We start from the raw sequence: 18,272 nt of genomic DNA on the forward strand, positions 1-18,272 counted from the left end.
TACAATTAGGAGCCCACCCGTGCCGCCTCGGGCCAGTATTCCTGCCTTGACAATCAATTCCTTGTTAGCTGTTTCTCTGTGGTCAGCTTTTCCCCCTGACACTTGGGACACTCATGGGCAGTGATGCATCAAATACTAACACTTGGGGTGTGCAATTCTGATCCTGGTCCAAGTCAAATGGAATTATGAAAATCAGTGAACTATATAAACAACATCACACTACATAATAAAAGTCCATGCACTACCACTACACAAGATGCATTTTAAAATCCCATTTGGATTATCCACTGTTCAGGGTCATCTATGTCATTTTTCCTCGTGATCGCCGCAGATAATAGAAAGTTGAATGGATTACTGACTGGGCTACCTTTACACTGCAGTCTTCCATCCTGCCAAATTTCACTTCTGTTTCTCTCGTGCTCATCTCAGAACAGAATTTCTATTTCCACCTTTGCAAACAATTTGTCCCCTTGTCCACACAAAGAAGCCTCCCTTTTACCTCAGGGAATTACTCGAGTTCTTTTAGGAGGGCCTGGTATCAGTGGTATGGCAACCTTCTACCGACCTTAGTACTGCTCTGACCCTGACTAGAAGAGTAGGTCAAATGCTGTGTTCTCCAACTTCAGAAGGACAAGAGAAAACTTGAAAGGTGCTCAGAACTAGCCAAAGCACTAGAGGACAAAAGTGAAAAAAGTCAGATATTGTATCAAGACTGTAGGAAGAATTAGTCACATTATGAAGGCTGGAAAGTTGCTCATTTCTGTTTACAGGCAAGAAGGGACAGGAGCTGTGTTTTGTTAAGGACTGCTGTTCAGCACCAGAATTGACTGCGTCAGGAGAAGAGGTACCTTCTCCTTTCAACAGATGCTATTTGACCAAGAGGGTTTCAATATAATTCTGACTGGAGTTAAGAAGGTGGGAGAAAGAACAAATGGTTATTCAGCCTCCCTTTTCATCTCCTGGTGCTACCCTATTCCTCTTTTCCTGCTACTTGAGGGAAACTTTCTAGCCCTCTAAATTTTGTATGGTCACTCTCGTAAGCCCACATGATCCTCCTTTTTCTGGAAGGCAGTGTGGCAGCAGTGGAAAGAACACTGGAATAGAAGGTCAAGGACCTGACTCTGGATAAGCCAACTAGCATATGAATGGGCAAGTTACTTCCCTATTCTGGGTCTCAGTTTCTTCATTTGTAGAATGACATCTAATGTCTCTTTGTGGCCATAAATTTTTTATTATTATACTTTAAGTTCTAGGGTACATGTGCACAACGTGCAGGCTTGTTATATATGTATACATGTGCCATGTTGGTGTGCTGCACCCATTAACTCGTCATTTACATTAGGTGTATCTCCTAATGCTATCCCTCCCCACTCCCCCCACCCCACGACAGGCCCCGGTGTGTGATGTTCCGCTTCCTGTGTCCAGGTGTTCTCATTGTTCAATTCCTACCTATGAGTGAGAACATGCAGTGTTTGGTTTTTTGTCCTTGTGATAGTTTGCTGAGAATGATGGTTTCCAGCTTCATCCATGTCCCTACAAAGGACATGAACTCATCCTTTTTTATGGCTGCATAGTATTCCATGGTGTATATGTGGGTGGCCATAAAATTTCATGACTACTCCCATGTGGATGTCTGTGTTTCTCATAACTTAGTGGCTCGAGATTGGCTACTCAACAATGATGTTAGCTGATACCTTTTCACTCACTATTGGCCAAATCCTGGTTACAGGCCTAGGCCCCATTCACCATGAGAATCTTGCCTGCCACACAGTGCCTGCATCAATTTGATGCCAGTGGAAAACAGGCACACAAACTGATATGACAACAAAATTATCTTCTCTCTTCAGCATCATCAATTTCCCCCTCTATATTAGATCAGTTTTATCAGTATACAAATATGCTGCTATTTCTCTCACTTAAAAACTGTTCTGTTTACTCTGTTTCTCCTCCAGCTCTAATTTCTCTGCTCCTCTTTACAGCAAAACTCCTCAAAAGAGTTCTTTACTCACTGTCTCAACCTCTCTCCTCCTAGTCATTCTATATTATTATTATTGAGATATAATTCTCACACCATAAAAATCATCTTTTTAAATTGTACAATGCAGTGACTTTCAGTACATTTGCAATGTTGTGCAACCATCACCACCACTTCTAGAACATTTCTATCACCCCCAAAATAAACCCCATACGAATTAACAGTCACCCCCCATTCATTCTTCTCCCCAGCTCTTGGCAACTACTAATCTATTTTCTGTCTTTTCTTTTGCATGCTCAGGGGCATTTATTAAAGTATTTATTATGATGGAAAAAATGGAGATAAGAAAAATATTCAACAATTGGGCAATATTTAAATTACGGCTTCTTTATACCATAGGATACCATTCAGTCTTTTAAAAAAATAGCAATATCTACAATCAAACACATTTTCTATATTTTCTGTCTTTATGGATTTGCCTCTTCTAGACATCTCATATAAATGGAATCAGAAGGGTCCTTTGTTTCTGGATTATTTCACTGAACATAATGTTTTTGAGGTTCATCCATGTTGTAGCATGTATCAGAACTTCATTTCTTTTTATGGCTGAATACTATTTCATGACATGGTTATATCACATTTTGTTTGTCTGCTCACCACTTGATAGGCATTTGAGTTATTTATATTTCTCAGCTATTATAAATAATGTTGCTATGAGCATTTGTGTATCCATTCTCTCTTAAGAGAATATTCTACTCAGGCTTTGGTACCCCATGTGTCACAGTGCCTGCTCTTCACAGTGTTAAATCAAATGATCAATTATAAGTCCTCATCTAACTTATCAGGAGTATCTGGAACAGCTGATGACTCTTTCCTCCTGGAATCACCTGTTTTATTTGGTGCTATGGTCAGAATTTGTCCCCCCCAAATCAAATATTGAGACTTAATTGCCAATGTGATAGTACTAAGAGGTGAGGCCTTTAGGGGTGATTAGATCATGTTATGTTTTCTCTACCTTCATGAATGTGATTAGCGATCTTACAAAAGAACTGGAGAGAACCAGCTAGGTCCCTTTTCGTTCTCCACCTTCTGTCATACAAGGACTCAGTAGGCAGTGCCATTTTGGAAGCAGAGAGTAGCCCTCACCAGACACTGACTCTGCTGACACCTTGACCTTGAACTTCTCAACTTCCAGAACTGTGAAAAATAAATTTCTGTTCTTTATTAATTACCCAGTATAAGGTATTTTGTTATAGTAGCACAAACAGATTAACACAGTTGGCTTCCAAGACATCCCACTCTCCTAGTTTTCTTTCCACTTTACTGGCCTTTCCTTCTCAGTGTCTTTTGTTGGTTCCTCTTCATATCCTCAATTCTTTTTTTTTTTTTTTTGAAACAGAGTTTCGCTTTTGTTGCCCAGGCTGGAGTGCAGTGGCGCGATCTCAGCTCACTGCAACCTCCACCTCCCAGGTTCGAGTGATTCTTCTGCCTCAGGCCTCCTGAGTAGCTTGGATTACAGGTACCCGCTACCACACCCAGCTAATTTTTTGTATTTTTAGTAGGGATGGGGTTTCATCATGTTGGCCAGGTTAGTCTCGAACTCCTGACCTCAGGTGATCCACCCGCCTCGGCCTCCCAAAGTGTATGTAGGGATTACAGGCATGAGCCACCGCACCTGGCCCACATCTTCACTTCTAAACATGGAGTGCTTCATGATCAGTCTTCAGATCTCTTTACTTCATTGTCTATACTCACTTTCATGGAGAGATCTCATCCCATCTCATGGTTTTAAATACAATCTAAACACTAGTACATCTCAAATATCACTCTCCACCCTCTCTCCTCAATCCCAGACTCATATATCCAACTGTCTACCTGATATTTACACTTAGATGCCTAACTAAATTGATCATATTCAAAACTGAATTCCCAATCTTCCACCTCACAACCTTCCAGTATAATGTGTTCCTTGTATAGTCTTCCCCTCTTGGTAAATGAAAACCAGTTGCTCAGATCAAAAACTTTGGAGGTATCTCCGACCCCTCTTTCTCCTGCACTCAATACTCAATCTTTCTGTAATTCCTGATAGCTCTACTGTCAAAATATATTCAGAATTTTAGCACCTCTTACTGGCCCAACTCCCTGGTCCAAGTCATCCTTTTTTGCCTGCATTATTGCAATAGTTCCTCCTGCTTCCCAGTTAGGTTCCCCTGTTTCCACTACACAGTTCGTTTTTAATACTGAGTGATTTTTTAAAAAATGAAAGTCAGCTTATATCACTTCTTTACTCAAAATTCTCCAGTGGCTCCACTTCTTAGAGTAAAATTCAAAGTCTTTACAGTGGCCTACAAGGCCCTACATGAAGTAGTTCTGGTTACTTAATTGATTTCATGTCCTCATTATCCTTACTCATTCCACGTCCATCACAATGGCTGCCTTACTCTTCCTTGAATGTGTCAGGCTTGCTCCTGCTGCAGGGCATTTATACTTACTCTTCCCTTTGCCTGGAATACCCCTCATACCACTCCCCACTCCTCCAGATATTCGTATGGCTTACTATCATCTCCTACAGATCTTTATGCAAAAGTCACCTTCTTGGTGAGGCCTTTCCTGTTGACCCAATCTGAAATAAAAACGTCTTCTGCTCCACCCACTTGATCTCCCTTACTCTACTAGATTTTTCTCCATAGAACTTATCATCATTTGAAGTTATATACATCTTCCTCATCTTCTTCCAGTACAATATAAGTTCCATAAAAGTAGGGATTTTTATCTGTTTTGTTCATACCTGTATCTGCAGCACCTAGAACATTGTATGGTATGTAGTAGGTGCTCATGTATTTGTTGAATAAACACATGAATGGTTGAACTGGTTCTTTTGAAAACTAGTTAATACTTCAGCCATTTCTTGCTGGGGAACTGAATTCCACCATTAGCTTTCGAAATAGTTGTTTGCCTAATTTCAGCCGCAGTGTGATCTGGCTTGAGTTTTTAAAAAAGACATTAAAACTTCTCATTAGAAATTTTATCTTTTCTAAGGGTAGTGTATTTGAAAACACAGGCTCTTGGTGGTTGAATTCTGGGTATCTATGTGAATCAGGACAAGTTAACTATCTTGTCCCTCAGTTTTCTCATCCATAAAGTGGGCATACTTAGGGGCACCTATCCCATGTTGTTATTATGGGGATCAAATAAAGTCACATATGTAAATTACCTAGCCCAGTACCTGGCACTTAGTAAATCTTTAGCTAACTGTAGCTTTTATTACTCTTATTAAGATGTAAGAGAATTACTTTCAAAAAATAGAGGAAGACTTGCAACAGAAACAACTGAATACATTTTTCTAAGTGAAAGTAAAATAGCTGTCTGGCCTTTTGTACAGGTGGCATTTCTTTGAAAAATGATCCAAAACTTGAAGGCCAATTGTTTTTTCCCTTTCTTCAAGAGGCTTTCATGGGACTGGACATATTCTCTATATCCTCCCAAAATAGTCACACTTGGAACCCCTTATACTTTAACATCTCCACTTCTCACATTCTTCAACTTTGATGCCATTCCAGACTCTGAATTCAGATTCCACGGATTAGCTCACTCAGTATACTGGTTAAAAACTCAGCAATTCCTTTTGTGGGGAAAATGCTTCCCGAGTGCCAGCAGACCAGCTTTCTAGATGGGCTGACTTGCAAACAAGGTCATCCATGCCTTAAAAGGCAAGGACAATGGTCTCTATTTCCATGTTACAGCACCTCCTAGTAGCTTGCTGTCAGACATGCTTTGTGTTAGTTCCCCATTAAACAAAGTTATCACAGTTCCAGTCTGTAAATGCCAAAATGTGCTGGATTATTCAACTTGTGCAGGGACCCTGAGGAAGCCCAATCCCATACAGAGCATTTGGCTCTTCATTTTACAGAAGCAGCCAATGGAATGGAGCCTCTCCTATTCAGCATTTGCCCCATATAATTCTTCCCTTGCTTTCCAGGGTCCACTTCTTATATTTGAATTTCTCTCTTACCTCCCACAGCAACTTACACTGAGTTGGGCTGGGCTGGGCACACATTCATTTATTCATTCATTAAACCCCACAGGGCTCAATAAATACTTGTTAAGTCACACTGCTTCTTTGCTGCTTTAGAACTATACTCTAGTTTTGTTATTTAAATGAAATTGTACCTTGTCTTCCCTGGGATGCTGCAAATTTCTTGAGTACTTGTATTTCTACCTCATTCCTGTTTCCTACAGTGCCACACTTGAGTCTTCCTTCATGCAGTCTGTGTTTTTATTATTATGCTCTGCAAACTGCTCTGGAAAAATCGGTCTGAATTCTAGGAATTAGGTAAAATTTTCTCCTTGACTTTTATTTTTTTATGGTGGTTGTTAGGAGAAAACAACATGCAACACCTAGCAATTACTAAGGCATTTTCCCAGTATATTACAATTTCAAATAAAAACCTAACAAAGCCCATGTTGAGAATTAGAAACTTACTCATAAACGGTTGTCCATCCATTTTCGTTACTTTTGGTAGCCAGAAGCCCTGTGTTTCCTGGATAGGTCATCAAGGCCAGGTTATAGCCTTGGGCTGAGACTCTTTTCAGGACTCCATTGCTGCTTATAGTCAGCCAGTATACTTGCCCGCCAGGCACCACAAGCCATAGGGGCATTCCACCTGCATCACGGCGAATGTGCACTGAATTGCCATTGCTGCTGGTAATTGCACCCAAGTCACCTTCAGAATTGTAGGTGAAGTTATAAACATAGTCCCTTGTTATCAAGTTCAGGGTGTGTAGGTGGGTTCCATTTACAGTGAACTGGTACAGTTCCTGATCAGCAGGTGAAGCAATCTCATAAAGGTTCATGTCATTCAGGTGGGCTTGGTTCCTGCTGATGGTACGAATTCGAACATTTCCCAGGTCTGCCACATAGAGGGTACCATCAGGTGACACTGCTAAGGAGGAAGGGGCTTTCATCTTTGCATCTTTCGCATAGCCACCATCACCTGTGGGAGAAAGGCTCTGATTTTAACAATTGGCGTCATAAGCATTTACATGAACATACCACAGACAGAAAGCTCTGTGCATCAAGAATCATTTTAAAGGAAACAGTCAGTGAACCAACATTCTCTGTATTCCCTCCCTGAAAGATATGAGCCTATTATTCAAAAGACTGTAATTCTTGAGTCAGTACCACTGCAGATGAACAGTAAGATGTAATTATCTCAGTTACAACAATTTTGTGAAATCCTCAATCCTGTTGTTCAGAATCTATTGCATTGTAAGATACAGGAACTGCAAATAATGATAGCCACGTAAAATTTGGCCGGAAATCTGTGAGAGTTATGCTTGTCAAGGCTTTCAGGATCTGTTTCAGGACTTTCCAGTCCTACCGTGCCTAGATGCCCTTTCTTCTGTTAATTCCCATTGTCACACTGTCAAAGTACACTAAGTCTATAAGTGCAACAATGATTCAGAACATCAAATTTGATATCTGGAATAAACATTAGATTTGCTTTGACTGAAAGATACCAATTAGCAAAATATCTATAAAACTAATTGTCCAAGAAAACATTGGAAATATTGATCAAAAGTCATGTCGACCAAATTGCTCACTCCTGACTTCTCTGGCCTAAGGAAAGGCAAAGGTTAAGAGAACCATTTGGGCCTGGATGAGCAGTTTAATAGTACTGCATGTAGAATGGAGGGAGGGATTTCCATATCCCAGCAATAATTGTATCTATTGACATTAAGAGGACTGTTTGCCATCTGAGATATCCACTACATGTTTTGGGGAGAAGGGTCTTTTTTTTTTTTTTTTTTTTCCAATTTTGAATAGAAGAAAACTTCACTATGGGTTATGGAGAAAGTCTTAGATTTTTAAAAAGCAATGTATCTAGCAGACCAATGTCCTGAGAACTCTCCATTGCCAGATTTAACTTTGTGCACCTATCCCAAAGGCAGCCTGTTCTTAGTCTCTTTGAGTCTCAAATAGCACATGCTTTTAATCTGAAAACCAACCACTTATAGGGAAGTAATTTTTTCCTCAGCTAAACCAGAAAATGTGGGTTTTAGCTAGTTTTCCTTTCTCTAAAGTACAGATATTTAATAATATCATGATCTTTCATTTGTACAGTAGTCTCAACTTTTTAAGAGTATCAACATTTTTATTATACTAGTTTATCCTCAGAAGAGCAAGGTGATATAACTGAGACAATGCCATCTTTATTAAACAAATGAAGAAAATGAGTCATGAAGAGATCTTGCAGCTTTCGTAGGGTCACTCAGTGAGTCAGTTGTGAGAACAATTACGTGATCTGACTCCTAATCCATTGCTTTCTCCACTAGCTCATACCAATGTTTACAAGTAACACTTTCCTTTTCTTTTGACTTTGCTGGGGCACGTTTTTCTTTTCAAAACAGAGAGGGGGAGCTGGTGAATTGCTAAAAAGATCATACCTGAAAAACAGTCACAGTTTGGATCAATTTTGCAGTCACAGTCAGTGGGGGCACCAGCGATGATGGAGATCTCCCCATTGGTGGTTACTTGCTGAATGCGGTTTACTTTCCTCTCGTCTGTTTCAGCTATGAAGAGCAGCCCGCTGTGGGAGACACTGATGGCCCTCGCTGACTCTAGAGTGGAGTGAATTGCTACCTTGCTGACCAGGAAATGATCAATGCCTGGCACCTGGCAGTGAATGGGGCGTCCTGCAATGATCCGCACGCGCCTATTCTCAGAAATTTGCAACACAATGTTGTTATCCAAGACATACAATGAATTGTCCATAGGATTGACTGCAAGGTCTGTTGGCCACTCTAATCGCACCTGTGAAAAGAACAGAACACATACCGTTAGGTTACCATATCTTTCCATAGGCAGTTTTACCTTGAAAAAAGAAAAAAAAATTTGGTGTATTGTTTCCCCTGTCTTATGAATTTTAGCAACATTGGTGATGTTGGGGAAAGTGGAGGGTGGTGGGGGGATGGTTAATCACATGTTCTGGCAAACATACTTATCATTTATGCCATTTACAATATAATGTAATTTTTTCCAATAATTTCAGAAGGATCATTTAGAGTTTTCAAAGTGTGTTCTCTGGACCAGCAGCAACAGTATTATCTGGGAACTTGTGAGAAATGCAAATTCTCAGGTCCCACCCTAGAGCTATTGAATCAGAAACCCTGGAGGTGGGGACCCAAACATCTGTGTTTTGCCAAGGTGATTCTGAGGATCATTGCTGTAGGAATTCTGGTAGCTATGATAACTCAAATCTCTTTCACTGTCCTGTAGATTATAGGAGAGCAAGGTCATATAGGTTTCTGGATGACAGAATGCTGGAGAAGCCAGATTTTACTCAATGAGCAACCTTTTGCAACAGGACCTGCTATTAGCACAGACCTAGCATCCACCTTGTGGAACACTCAGGTATAGTTCATCAGCTGTTGATTTAGAATCCTGGGGTGTAGTACACTGCTTACTTAGCTTGACCTGGTTCACTCCATAGGTTCCCCTTTTCAGCAAAGAAATGGGTTGTGTTTTTCTTTCACTGAGTGTTTGTTGAGTGCCTTTCTCTGGGTTAAGCCTTGTGCTAAGCTTTTGGGGCTCAAAATTGACTACGACACAGTGTCTGTCCTCAAATGATGTGTGGTATAGTAGAGTCTTTAGAGGAACCATTAGGCAATTACTCTCCATGTTATGAAAAGAAGGCAACAGAGAGGGTAAGATAGCACTTCACCTGGACTAGGAGTCAGGAGGCAAGATATTCCCAGAGAAGGTGGTACCTAAGTAAAGTCTGAAATGAACAGTAGGAGAAGAATGGGGTGGAAGTTGAGCGGGGAGGGGCATCAGAGTTGAGGAAAATCTGGGTACTGGGAAAAGCATGGGTGAAAGTCCAGAGGTTAAAGACAGCATGGCCCATCCAGGTTACTGAAACTAATTCAGTAAGACTAATAATAGGCTGGGTGTGAGGGAGACCTGAGTGATGAGGCCAGGTGTTATGGACTAAATTGTGTCCTCTCCAACTTCATATGTTGAAGCCCTAACCCCCAGTGTGACTGTATTTGTAGATAGAGCCTTCAAAGAGATAGTTTAGATTAAATGAGATCATAAGGGTGGGGATCTAATCCAATAGGACTGGTGTCTCTCCATTGAGGAAGAGATACCAGGAATGCTTACACACAGGGGGATGACTATATGAGGACAGAGCTAGAAAGCAGCCACCTGCAAGCCAAAGAGAGACACCTCAGAAGAAACTAAACTCACCAACACCTTGCTCTTAGATTTCTAGCCTGAAGAAATATGAGAAAATACATTTCTGTCATTTAAGCCATTCAGTCTGTAGTATTTTGTATGGCTGCCCTAGCAGACTAATATATCAGGTGCTCTGGTTTGAACGTGTCCCCCAAATACCATGTATTGGAAACTTAATCCTCAAATTCACATGTTGATGGCATTTGGAGGTGGGACCATATCCATCACCTCAAACATTTATCATTTCTTTGTGTTAAGAACATTTAAAATCCACTCTTACAGCTAGTCGAAAATATATAACAAATTGTTGTTCATCACTCTATAATGCTATAGAACACTAGAACTTAGTCTTCCTATTTAGTGGTATTTTTGTATCCATTAAGCAACCTCTGGCTATCCCTATCCATCTTCCCAACCTCTAGTAGCCACTATTCTACTTTCTACTTTTATGAGATCAACTTTTTTAACTTCCATATATTAGTGAGAACATGTGGTATTTATCTTTCTGTGCCTGGCTTATTTCACTTAACATAGTATCTGATATGGTTTGGATCTGTGTTTCTGCCAAAATCTCATGTTCAGTTGTAATCCCCAGTGTTGGAAATGGGTCCTGATGGAAAGTGACTGGATCATAGGGGTGAAATTCTTATGACTGATTTAGTACCGTCCCTGCTTGGTACTGTATAGTGAGTTCTCATGAGACAGGGTTGTTTAAAAGTGTGTAGCACCTTCCCCTTCTCTCTCTCTTCCTCCTGCTCTGGCCATGTGAGGTGCCAGCTCCCCTTCACCTTGGCCATGATTGTAAGTTTCCTGAGGCCCCCTTAGAAGCCGAGCAGATGCCAGAATAATGCTTCTTGTACAGCCTGCGAAACTGTGAGCCAATGAAACCTCTTTTCTTTATAAATTACCCAGTCTCAGGTATTTCTTTACAGCAGTATAAGGATGGATTAATACGGTGTCCTCCAAGCTCATTTATGTTGCCACAAATGACAGAATTTTGTTCTTTTTTGTTGCTAATTAGTATTCCATAGTGTATATGTACCACATTTTCTTTATCCATTTATCTGTCGATAGACACTTAGGTTGAGTTCATGTCTTAGCTGTTGCAAATAGTGCAGCTATCTCTTTGACAAACTAATTTCTTTTACTTTTCTGGATCATAAAATAGTTCTATTTTTATTTTTTTGAGGAAACTCCATATTGTTTTCCATAATGGCTGTACTAATTTACATTTTCCTTTCTCTGCAACTCACCAGCATTTTTTTTTTTTTTGTCATTTTGATAATAGGCATTCTAACTGGGGTGAGATGATATCTCATTGTGGTTTTGATTTGCATTTCTCTGTTTGAAAGATAATTAGGATTAGATAAAGTCAATCATAAGGGTGGGGTCCCCATGATGGGACTGGTGGCTTTATAAGAAGAGGAAGACAGACTTGAGCTGGCATATTTTTGTCCTCTTGCCATATGATGCCATTCCACTATGTTATGATGCAGCAAAAATGCCCTCACCAGCTGCCAGTGCCATGCTCTTGGACTTCCCAGCCTTCAGAACCAAGAGTTAAATAAACGTTTTTCTTCATAAATTACCCAGTCTGTGATATTATGTTACAGCAACAAAAAACGGACTAAAACATTGGGTAATAGAGAGAAGCACATGTCCAGTTTTGTTCTGATGGCTGTGGGAAGCCACTGAAGGGCTCTAAGTAGGTGTGTGATATAGTCATATTTGGGTTCTAGACAGATCATCCTGGCTGCTGTCCAGACCATACTAGAGGAGGAGGCAAGATAAGAGGGAGGCAGGCAGTTAGGGAGCTCCTGCATGGGCCCAGGTTAGGGATTATGGTGCCTGAACTGGGATGACAACAATGGGCATGGAGAAAAGCAGATGGATTTGAGACATGTTAAAGAGTTGGAAGCAAAAGAACTGGGGTGTGTGTGTGTGTGTGTGTGTGTGTGTCTGGTGTGCCTTGTGTCAAGTGATGTGCTAGGCACTGGAGACATGCAGGCTAGCCAAACATGGCTTCACCTTAGTTCCTTTATAGACACAGCAATTGATTCGGTGCCTGCCCTGACATCTCCTTGATAGTAACTATTTATTCCTGGGCGTTTCTCAGAGAACTGTGTTCCACACCATTCCCCACCCCACCACTCACTTGTCACTCACTTGTCCTCTATTTGTTTTATTTCAGGCTAAAGGCAGAAAAAAAGTCCCATTCATGGCCAAAATAGTAACAGTAATCTAGCCATTTTTCTTTTTTGCTTTGAGTGAAAGCCCACAGAAGTCTTTGTTTTTCTTGTGGAATCTGGAAGTCTGAAAACAAGATATGAGCTGTCATTGCATTTTGCAGCCCACTATTTCCCCAGCTCAAAGAGGCTTACAAGCAATCAGTAATGAAGTAGATAAAGGCCAATCTGAGATAAGGCCCTTCTTCTAATTGTGTCTCATTAGGGAGGGCAAATGGTGATGTTGTGAAGAGGATAAAGGTTGTCTTTGACCTCCTCTACTGCACCATGTGAGGCTCTTTGCCCATGTCTCTGAGTGTCTCTCACATACATCCAGCAGTCTCATTCTGTTTCTATGTTTCGGTGTGCCCTCCACCTCTATCCACATAGACTGGCCTTCTCTGGTCAGCACCAGATGCCTCTGTGCAGCTAGGAATTTCAGTGCTAATGGGGTATAAAGCTGAGCTTGTGTTATGCATGTTCTACAGAGCCTTTCAGACTGAGGCCATTGGATAAACATTAAACACCAGCCTTAACAGCTCCCAGAGCAGTTTGCGGTGATGTGTTCCTCAGCACGTCTGTCTGAGGCCTTTGCATGTCAGTGCCCTGCCACTGAGAGGGAGAGTGAACGCCTGCTGCTTTGGAGGGCGCTGACTCCTCCTCCACTGTGTGCCCCTGCCTTGGACCTCTATACACTATCATGCTTGTCCAGAAGCTGTCTGTGTGCACTGGTCCTATGGAGCATAGTCCCCCAGGAAATTAGCTGGGACTGGCTGAGGAAGAGGAAATGAATTCATTTCCGTACAACACTCCTATTTTGATCGAGTCTCAAGTCAGTGACCCAGAAAAAACAAACCTGGCAGAAATGACGTTCTAATTATCCCCACTCTAGGAGCCGAGGCCAGGGCAGAGGCTGGGGACAGCACACACCTGGCAGAAGCCAGAGAAGGAGTATGTTTCAGATTCTGTTTTTAGCTATTAAGGCTGCCTCTGAGATAAAGGCTGGTAGTTGGGAAATAAGCTGTTAAATTCTCCAACTCACCCAACCAGATTTAAACCAATACGATTGGTGTCATGTTTATTATATCTAATTTTGCCTCAAAAATACACCAGCTATTTTGTCTGTTTGTTTTCTTTTCCATGAAATAAGTCACCCTCTGGCATCTTCCTGTGACTAAAGTGCCCTTTGTGCTTCTGAGCCATTTTCTATACAAACTATACAGATTCCCTTTAATTCCCATTTGATTTGGCCAGGCAACTTGTCTATGCAATCTCCGCAGATGAAAGATGTGTGGCTACTTAGTAGCTGAGAGTTTGCCTTTTCAGAAGTTGGACCTCTTCACCTCTCATAGCTTATCAGTTCCTTTTATGTCCTTCTCATGTTAAATACTCCTATTGCCAGGTAAGTTTTCAAAGAACTGGTGCCTTATGCTCACACAACCGAAACACTGTATTTATTACCAAGACATTTTCATAACATACAGCTTGATATAAGGAATGAAGTCTTTGAGCTGATTCTGACAGAGAGACCCTAGAATTATATGATACTGAGGTAGGGATAAGGTTGGCCCCCAATTACTGCTAGCATTTGTCCAAATGATTTCTTGGTGTAAATAAACAATTCTTTTTGGGGGGTGGGAGCAGAGATTGAAGAGCAGCAGCAAAGCTCTGTAAACTCTGCATAGTGACCCAACCTACAGGCAAACTATTTGGCCTAATTTGTGGTGGCTGCCCCACCTTGTAAAAATACATTAATTTGTTTGAAATGTCAAAATGTATTTAAGCTAAACTAGCATTAAAGGTCACTCATGTAGCCGCCAGCTGGTGGAATGTGCCCATCTCCCAACAACCTTCCCTGAGAAATAACCCTGAGCAGAAGGGAGTTCTTGGTCAGGATGTCAACCTTTGACAGCATTATGTCTTCCTCTGCTAATTGAAAACTTGCCTGGAAGGGAGTTGACTCTCAGGTCAACCAGTCCCATGGTTAGTTTAGAGATCCAGCTAATTTTGACCTAAGTAGCAATTTATAAAGCAGCAGAATCCTATAGGGATAAATACATGTTTAAAAGCAATATCTAAATATAATCCCTTGGTTAGACTAAACTAGAAAATGTCTAAATTACGTATAAGCCTAATCCCATACTGTATGCTCAAACCACCATTTGTATACTTGGGCTCCCTCTAACAGTTTGAGTCCTGGTTCTCACCCTTATTAGTGTGTAACCCTGGGCAAATGAGGTATCTTCTATGAGTCTCTTGGTTTCCTTATCTGTAACAAAACAAGGAGGCTAATCATAGTATGTCTACTTACAAAGTTATTGTGTGGATTAAATGAGATAATGGTGTAAGTTGCTTAGCCCAGTGCCTGGCACACAGTAAGGGATGGCAAGTGGTATTAATAGTAATAACATTTTTATAGTCATAGACCTTTACAGCTAGGAGGAACCTGGCCCATTAACCATTCAATGTAGCTCCTTTTCAACTGTGTTTCCCAGACTTCAATTGTCCCTGGGCCCACCTTTATGAGTTTTGCCTCACCCCTACATCACCTGCACTATTATTGACTTAATATTTTTCTTTAAATTGACTTTTAAAATGTGAATAGGTGCTGACCCTTCCTTTGAACTGTTATGTAATCAATAACACATGAAATTACAGGCCCAGTCATCTGAACGATTAATAGAAGTGACTACTGTTTACTGAATGCCTGCTGGGTGTCATGTACTTCATATGGTTTATTACTTGATATAAAAATTACCTGAGAAAAACTATTAACATCCCCACTTTCAGATATGTGCTTTTAGCCCCTATGTCATCTGATTCATCATTTAGAAGAGTGGACATATTTCTTCATTCTCATCTCACCAAATCTGGTCTCCTCTTATCCCCTTTTGAATCAACCTAAAGGTTGCTCTCTTCGGTTGTGAAGGTCAAGACTTTTTATGAGTTGAATGATTTATCTTTTTCTTTGTCATCTATTATCTTTCAGTTCAATGCTTTATGAGTTTCGACCACATGCCAGGCACTATGTTATAAAGGTAAACAGATTTCTGCTCTTGATTAGTTCAAGGCAGATACAGAAATAGATAATTTAACATAATGTAGTTAAGTGTCATGAGTGCCACGATAGAGGTATACCCAGAATGTCATGAAAACACAAAGGAGGGAGTTTGGGGCAAGATTCCTAGAAGAGAAATGTAAACTTAATTTTGAAGGATGAAGCAAAGGTATTGAGAAAAAGCAAGGTGGGAAGGGTGATCATGGCAGAGGGAAAAGAATGAACAAAAGTACAGAAGCATGAAATCATATGAGAGTGAAGGAACTAACTGCTGTCTGGGATTTCTTAGGCATAAAATAAGGTAGATGGTAGTGGTGAATGATTTCTAAATGTTTGCTACAACTAGGTCCAGGTTTCTCCACTGAGACACTATTGTCAGGTGGTTCCAGTCCTGTGCATTGTAGGATGTTTAGTAGCATCCCTAACTTTTACACACTAGGTGCCAGTAGCACCTTACCCCCAGTTGTGGCAACTGAAAATATCTCCAGACATTGCAAAATGTCCCTTGAGGGGCAAAAATGTCTCTTGCTGAGAATCACTGGATTAAGTCATGGAGAGTGGTGTATGCTGATAGCTTTAGACTTAAACTGTGTGTGTTGAGGAGTTTCCGCTTTAAAGTGGAGAGCTGACATGGTCAGATTAGTATTTTAGAAAGATTACTTAGGCTGCATTTTGGGGGACAGGCTGGAAGGAGACCAGACTAGATGCAGGAGAACCAATTTGGAGGACAGCCATTCATTGGTACATTCATCCATTAATATATCCTTCTATCCAACCATCTGACAGATATCTGGGTCCCGATCCAGGTAGACATAGTTCCTGCCTTCATGGAACTTGGAGTCTGGGAAACTGCTTCTCATACTTTTTTGATTTACTGATCCATTTGAGAATCTGATGAAAGCTATGTACTCTTTCCCTAGTAAAAGGTTTCGATGCACTAGAAGGAAGTAATTAGGAGCTCAGGCTCTTGAGTTAAGATTTCCGGAGTCAAACATTCCATCTGTGTCATTTGCTATCCCTGTGACCTTGGCACAAATCAGTTAACCTATCTGAGCTTCTGTTTCCTCATTTACAAATTGAGTATAGTAATAATTATCTTTTCAAAAATTATTATTGGAATTAGATGGGAAAAATACATAGACCATCTAGCACAGTGCTTGGTACATTAAAAGAGCTTTGTAGAGGCTGGCTATTTTTGAAAATTATGGAACATGTGTGTATTTGTGCTGGTCCCTGTCTATTGTTCTGTTCCTTGGCTAGTTCATAAACTCTTAAGTTGAATCATATAGTCATGCTTTTAAGGTTTCTCCTGATTCTATGTCACCAGTCTTTTCCTCCTTGTTTATCTATTCCATTCCTTGAGAATCTTTCTAAGCTATATGTCCTCCAAGAAATATTTGGCTGATATTGGGATATATTATCTCATATATATCTGTCAGCCAATATCATAGCTAATATTTTAGCTTATTACTTAGACTTCCCACTATTAATTGTAACAGTACTCTTGGTACAATTCCAACTACAGAAAATGCTACCTTAATTGATTTCCTTTCTTCTGTTAATAAATGTCTATTTATCTCATGTTAGGCACCATGCTAGGCACTAAGGAGCCAACTTTAGTCAGGACAGACTGGATTCCTCCCCTCATAATGTTTATGGTCTTTTGCTGACTCCATTTCTTCGTCTTCCAGTATGTACAAGGGGTTGTTAGTGACATAGAGCAGTAGACTATTTCTGTTCCAGTTTATTCATTTTAAGAAATTAACATTTATGGAAGTGCCTCAAAAACATATCATGACTGTTACTATATTTTACAATTGTCACCAAGTGCTAATAATTTCTTTTCCCAAAGTTCAAGTGTGCTGAAGAAACCAGTTGTTTTCCAAAAGGTTCTGCCTCCCCATTTCAAACATGATACTTCTAATATCCCTCCTTTTCTACATTGGGAGCCTTGTGGCTCATTTAAAAAATGACTCTGTTTGATTTTGATCTGTGAGTCCTCTTCAGTAGGAATTTCCAGGAAGTGTATGATTATCTCTTCTGTAGTATGCCAGCCCTGGGGAAGATACAGTGACGGGACTGCGTGCTCTCTGCCAGGTGTTCTGCCAGCTCCATGTTAAATTTTTCCGTACTTTTAAAAGCTGACAACTCCAGATTGTTAGCATCACTTTTTGTCAGTTTTCAAATGGCCTTCTCATTTCTTGACACTGATACTGTCTGAGCTTCTTCAAATTTATAAAAGAGGGAAAAAGCCATCTGGAGAAAGTTTGTATTTTTTGCACTTGGAAAGCATGATGACACCTTTGAGAGTGATGGCCTTTATTGATCTTGCTTTTAAAAAGTAGAAATTATTAGAAGATGAAATACACCAAGATTACATGGCTTTGTCAACAGGGCAAATTATTTCCTATTATCTTAGATACACACGCAGTATCTCTCTGCATAATGGCTGAAGAGTTTGAAGAACCTCTCAACCTTTGGTCAAATTCATTGGCATAGTCTGTTTCCATGGCTTCCCAATTAGAATAACTGACACTTAAGTTGCATTATTCATCGCAAATGAATAGCTAGAATCAATCTAATCGAGAGTAACAATTTGGCTGATCTTGAGAATTATTCTACTGCAGAGGATATAGATTAAATTGCATCTACCCCAATGTTCCTAAAACATTTTGGAAGTGGGGAAAACAAAGCAAAACAAAACCAAACAAACAAAAGCAAAACTTCCAAAGTAGTCCTAGTATATTTCATCTTCTAATAATTTCCACTTTTTGC

At 40.3% G+C, this 18,272-nt stretch overlaps 1 protein-coding gene across 2 annotated transcripts in view; it reads right to left on the minus strand.

The window, feature by feature from the left end:
* The window catches only part of TENM1 (teneurin transmembrane protein 1), a 274,157-nt gene that overhangs the window by 36,434 nt on the left and 219,451 nt on the right, over window positions 1-18,272 (minus strand). For both annotated transcript variants that reach the window (XM_012001514.1, XM_012001513.1), the window contains 2 exons: window positions 8,423-8,789; window positions 6,459-6,969 (listed from right to left, as the gene is read on the minus strand). In XM_012001514.1, the coding sequence (XP_011856904.1) occupies window positions 6,459-6,969; window positions 8,423-8,789 (878 nt within the window). The remainder of the gene's footprint in view (window positions 1-6,458; window positions 6,970-8,422; window positions 8,790-18,272) is intronic.

The sequence above is a fragment of the Mandrillus leucophaeus genome, unplaced genomic scaffold (assembly GCF_000951045.1).
Source record: "Mandrillus leucophaeus isolate KB7577 unplaced genomic scaffold, Mleu.le_1.0 Scaffold661, whole genome shotgun sequence".
Taxonomy (NCBI): Eukaryota; Metazoa; Chordata; class Mammalia; order Primates; family Cercopithecidae; genus Mandrillus; species Mandrillus leucophaeus.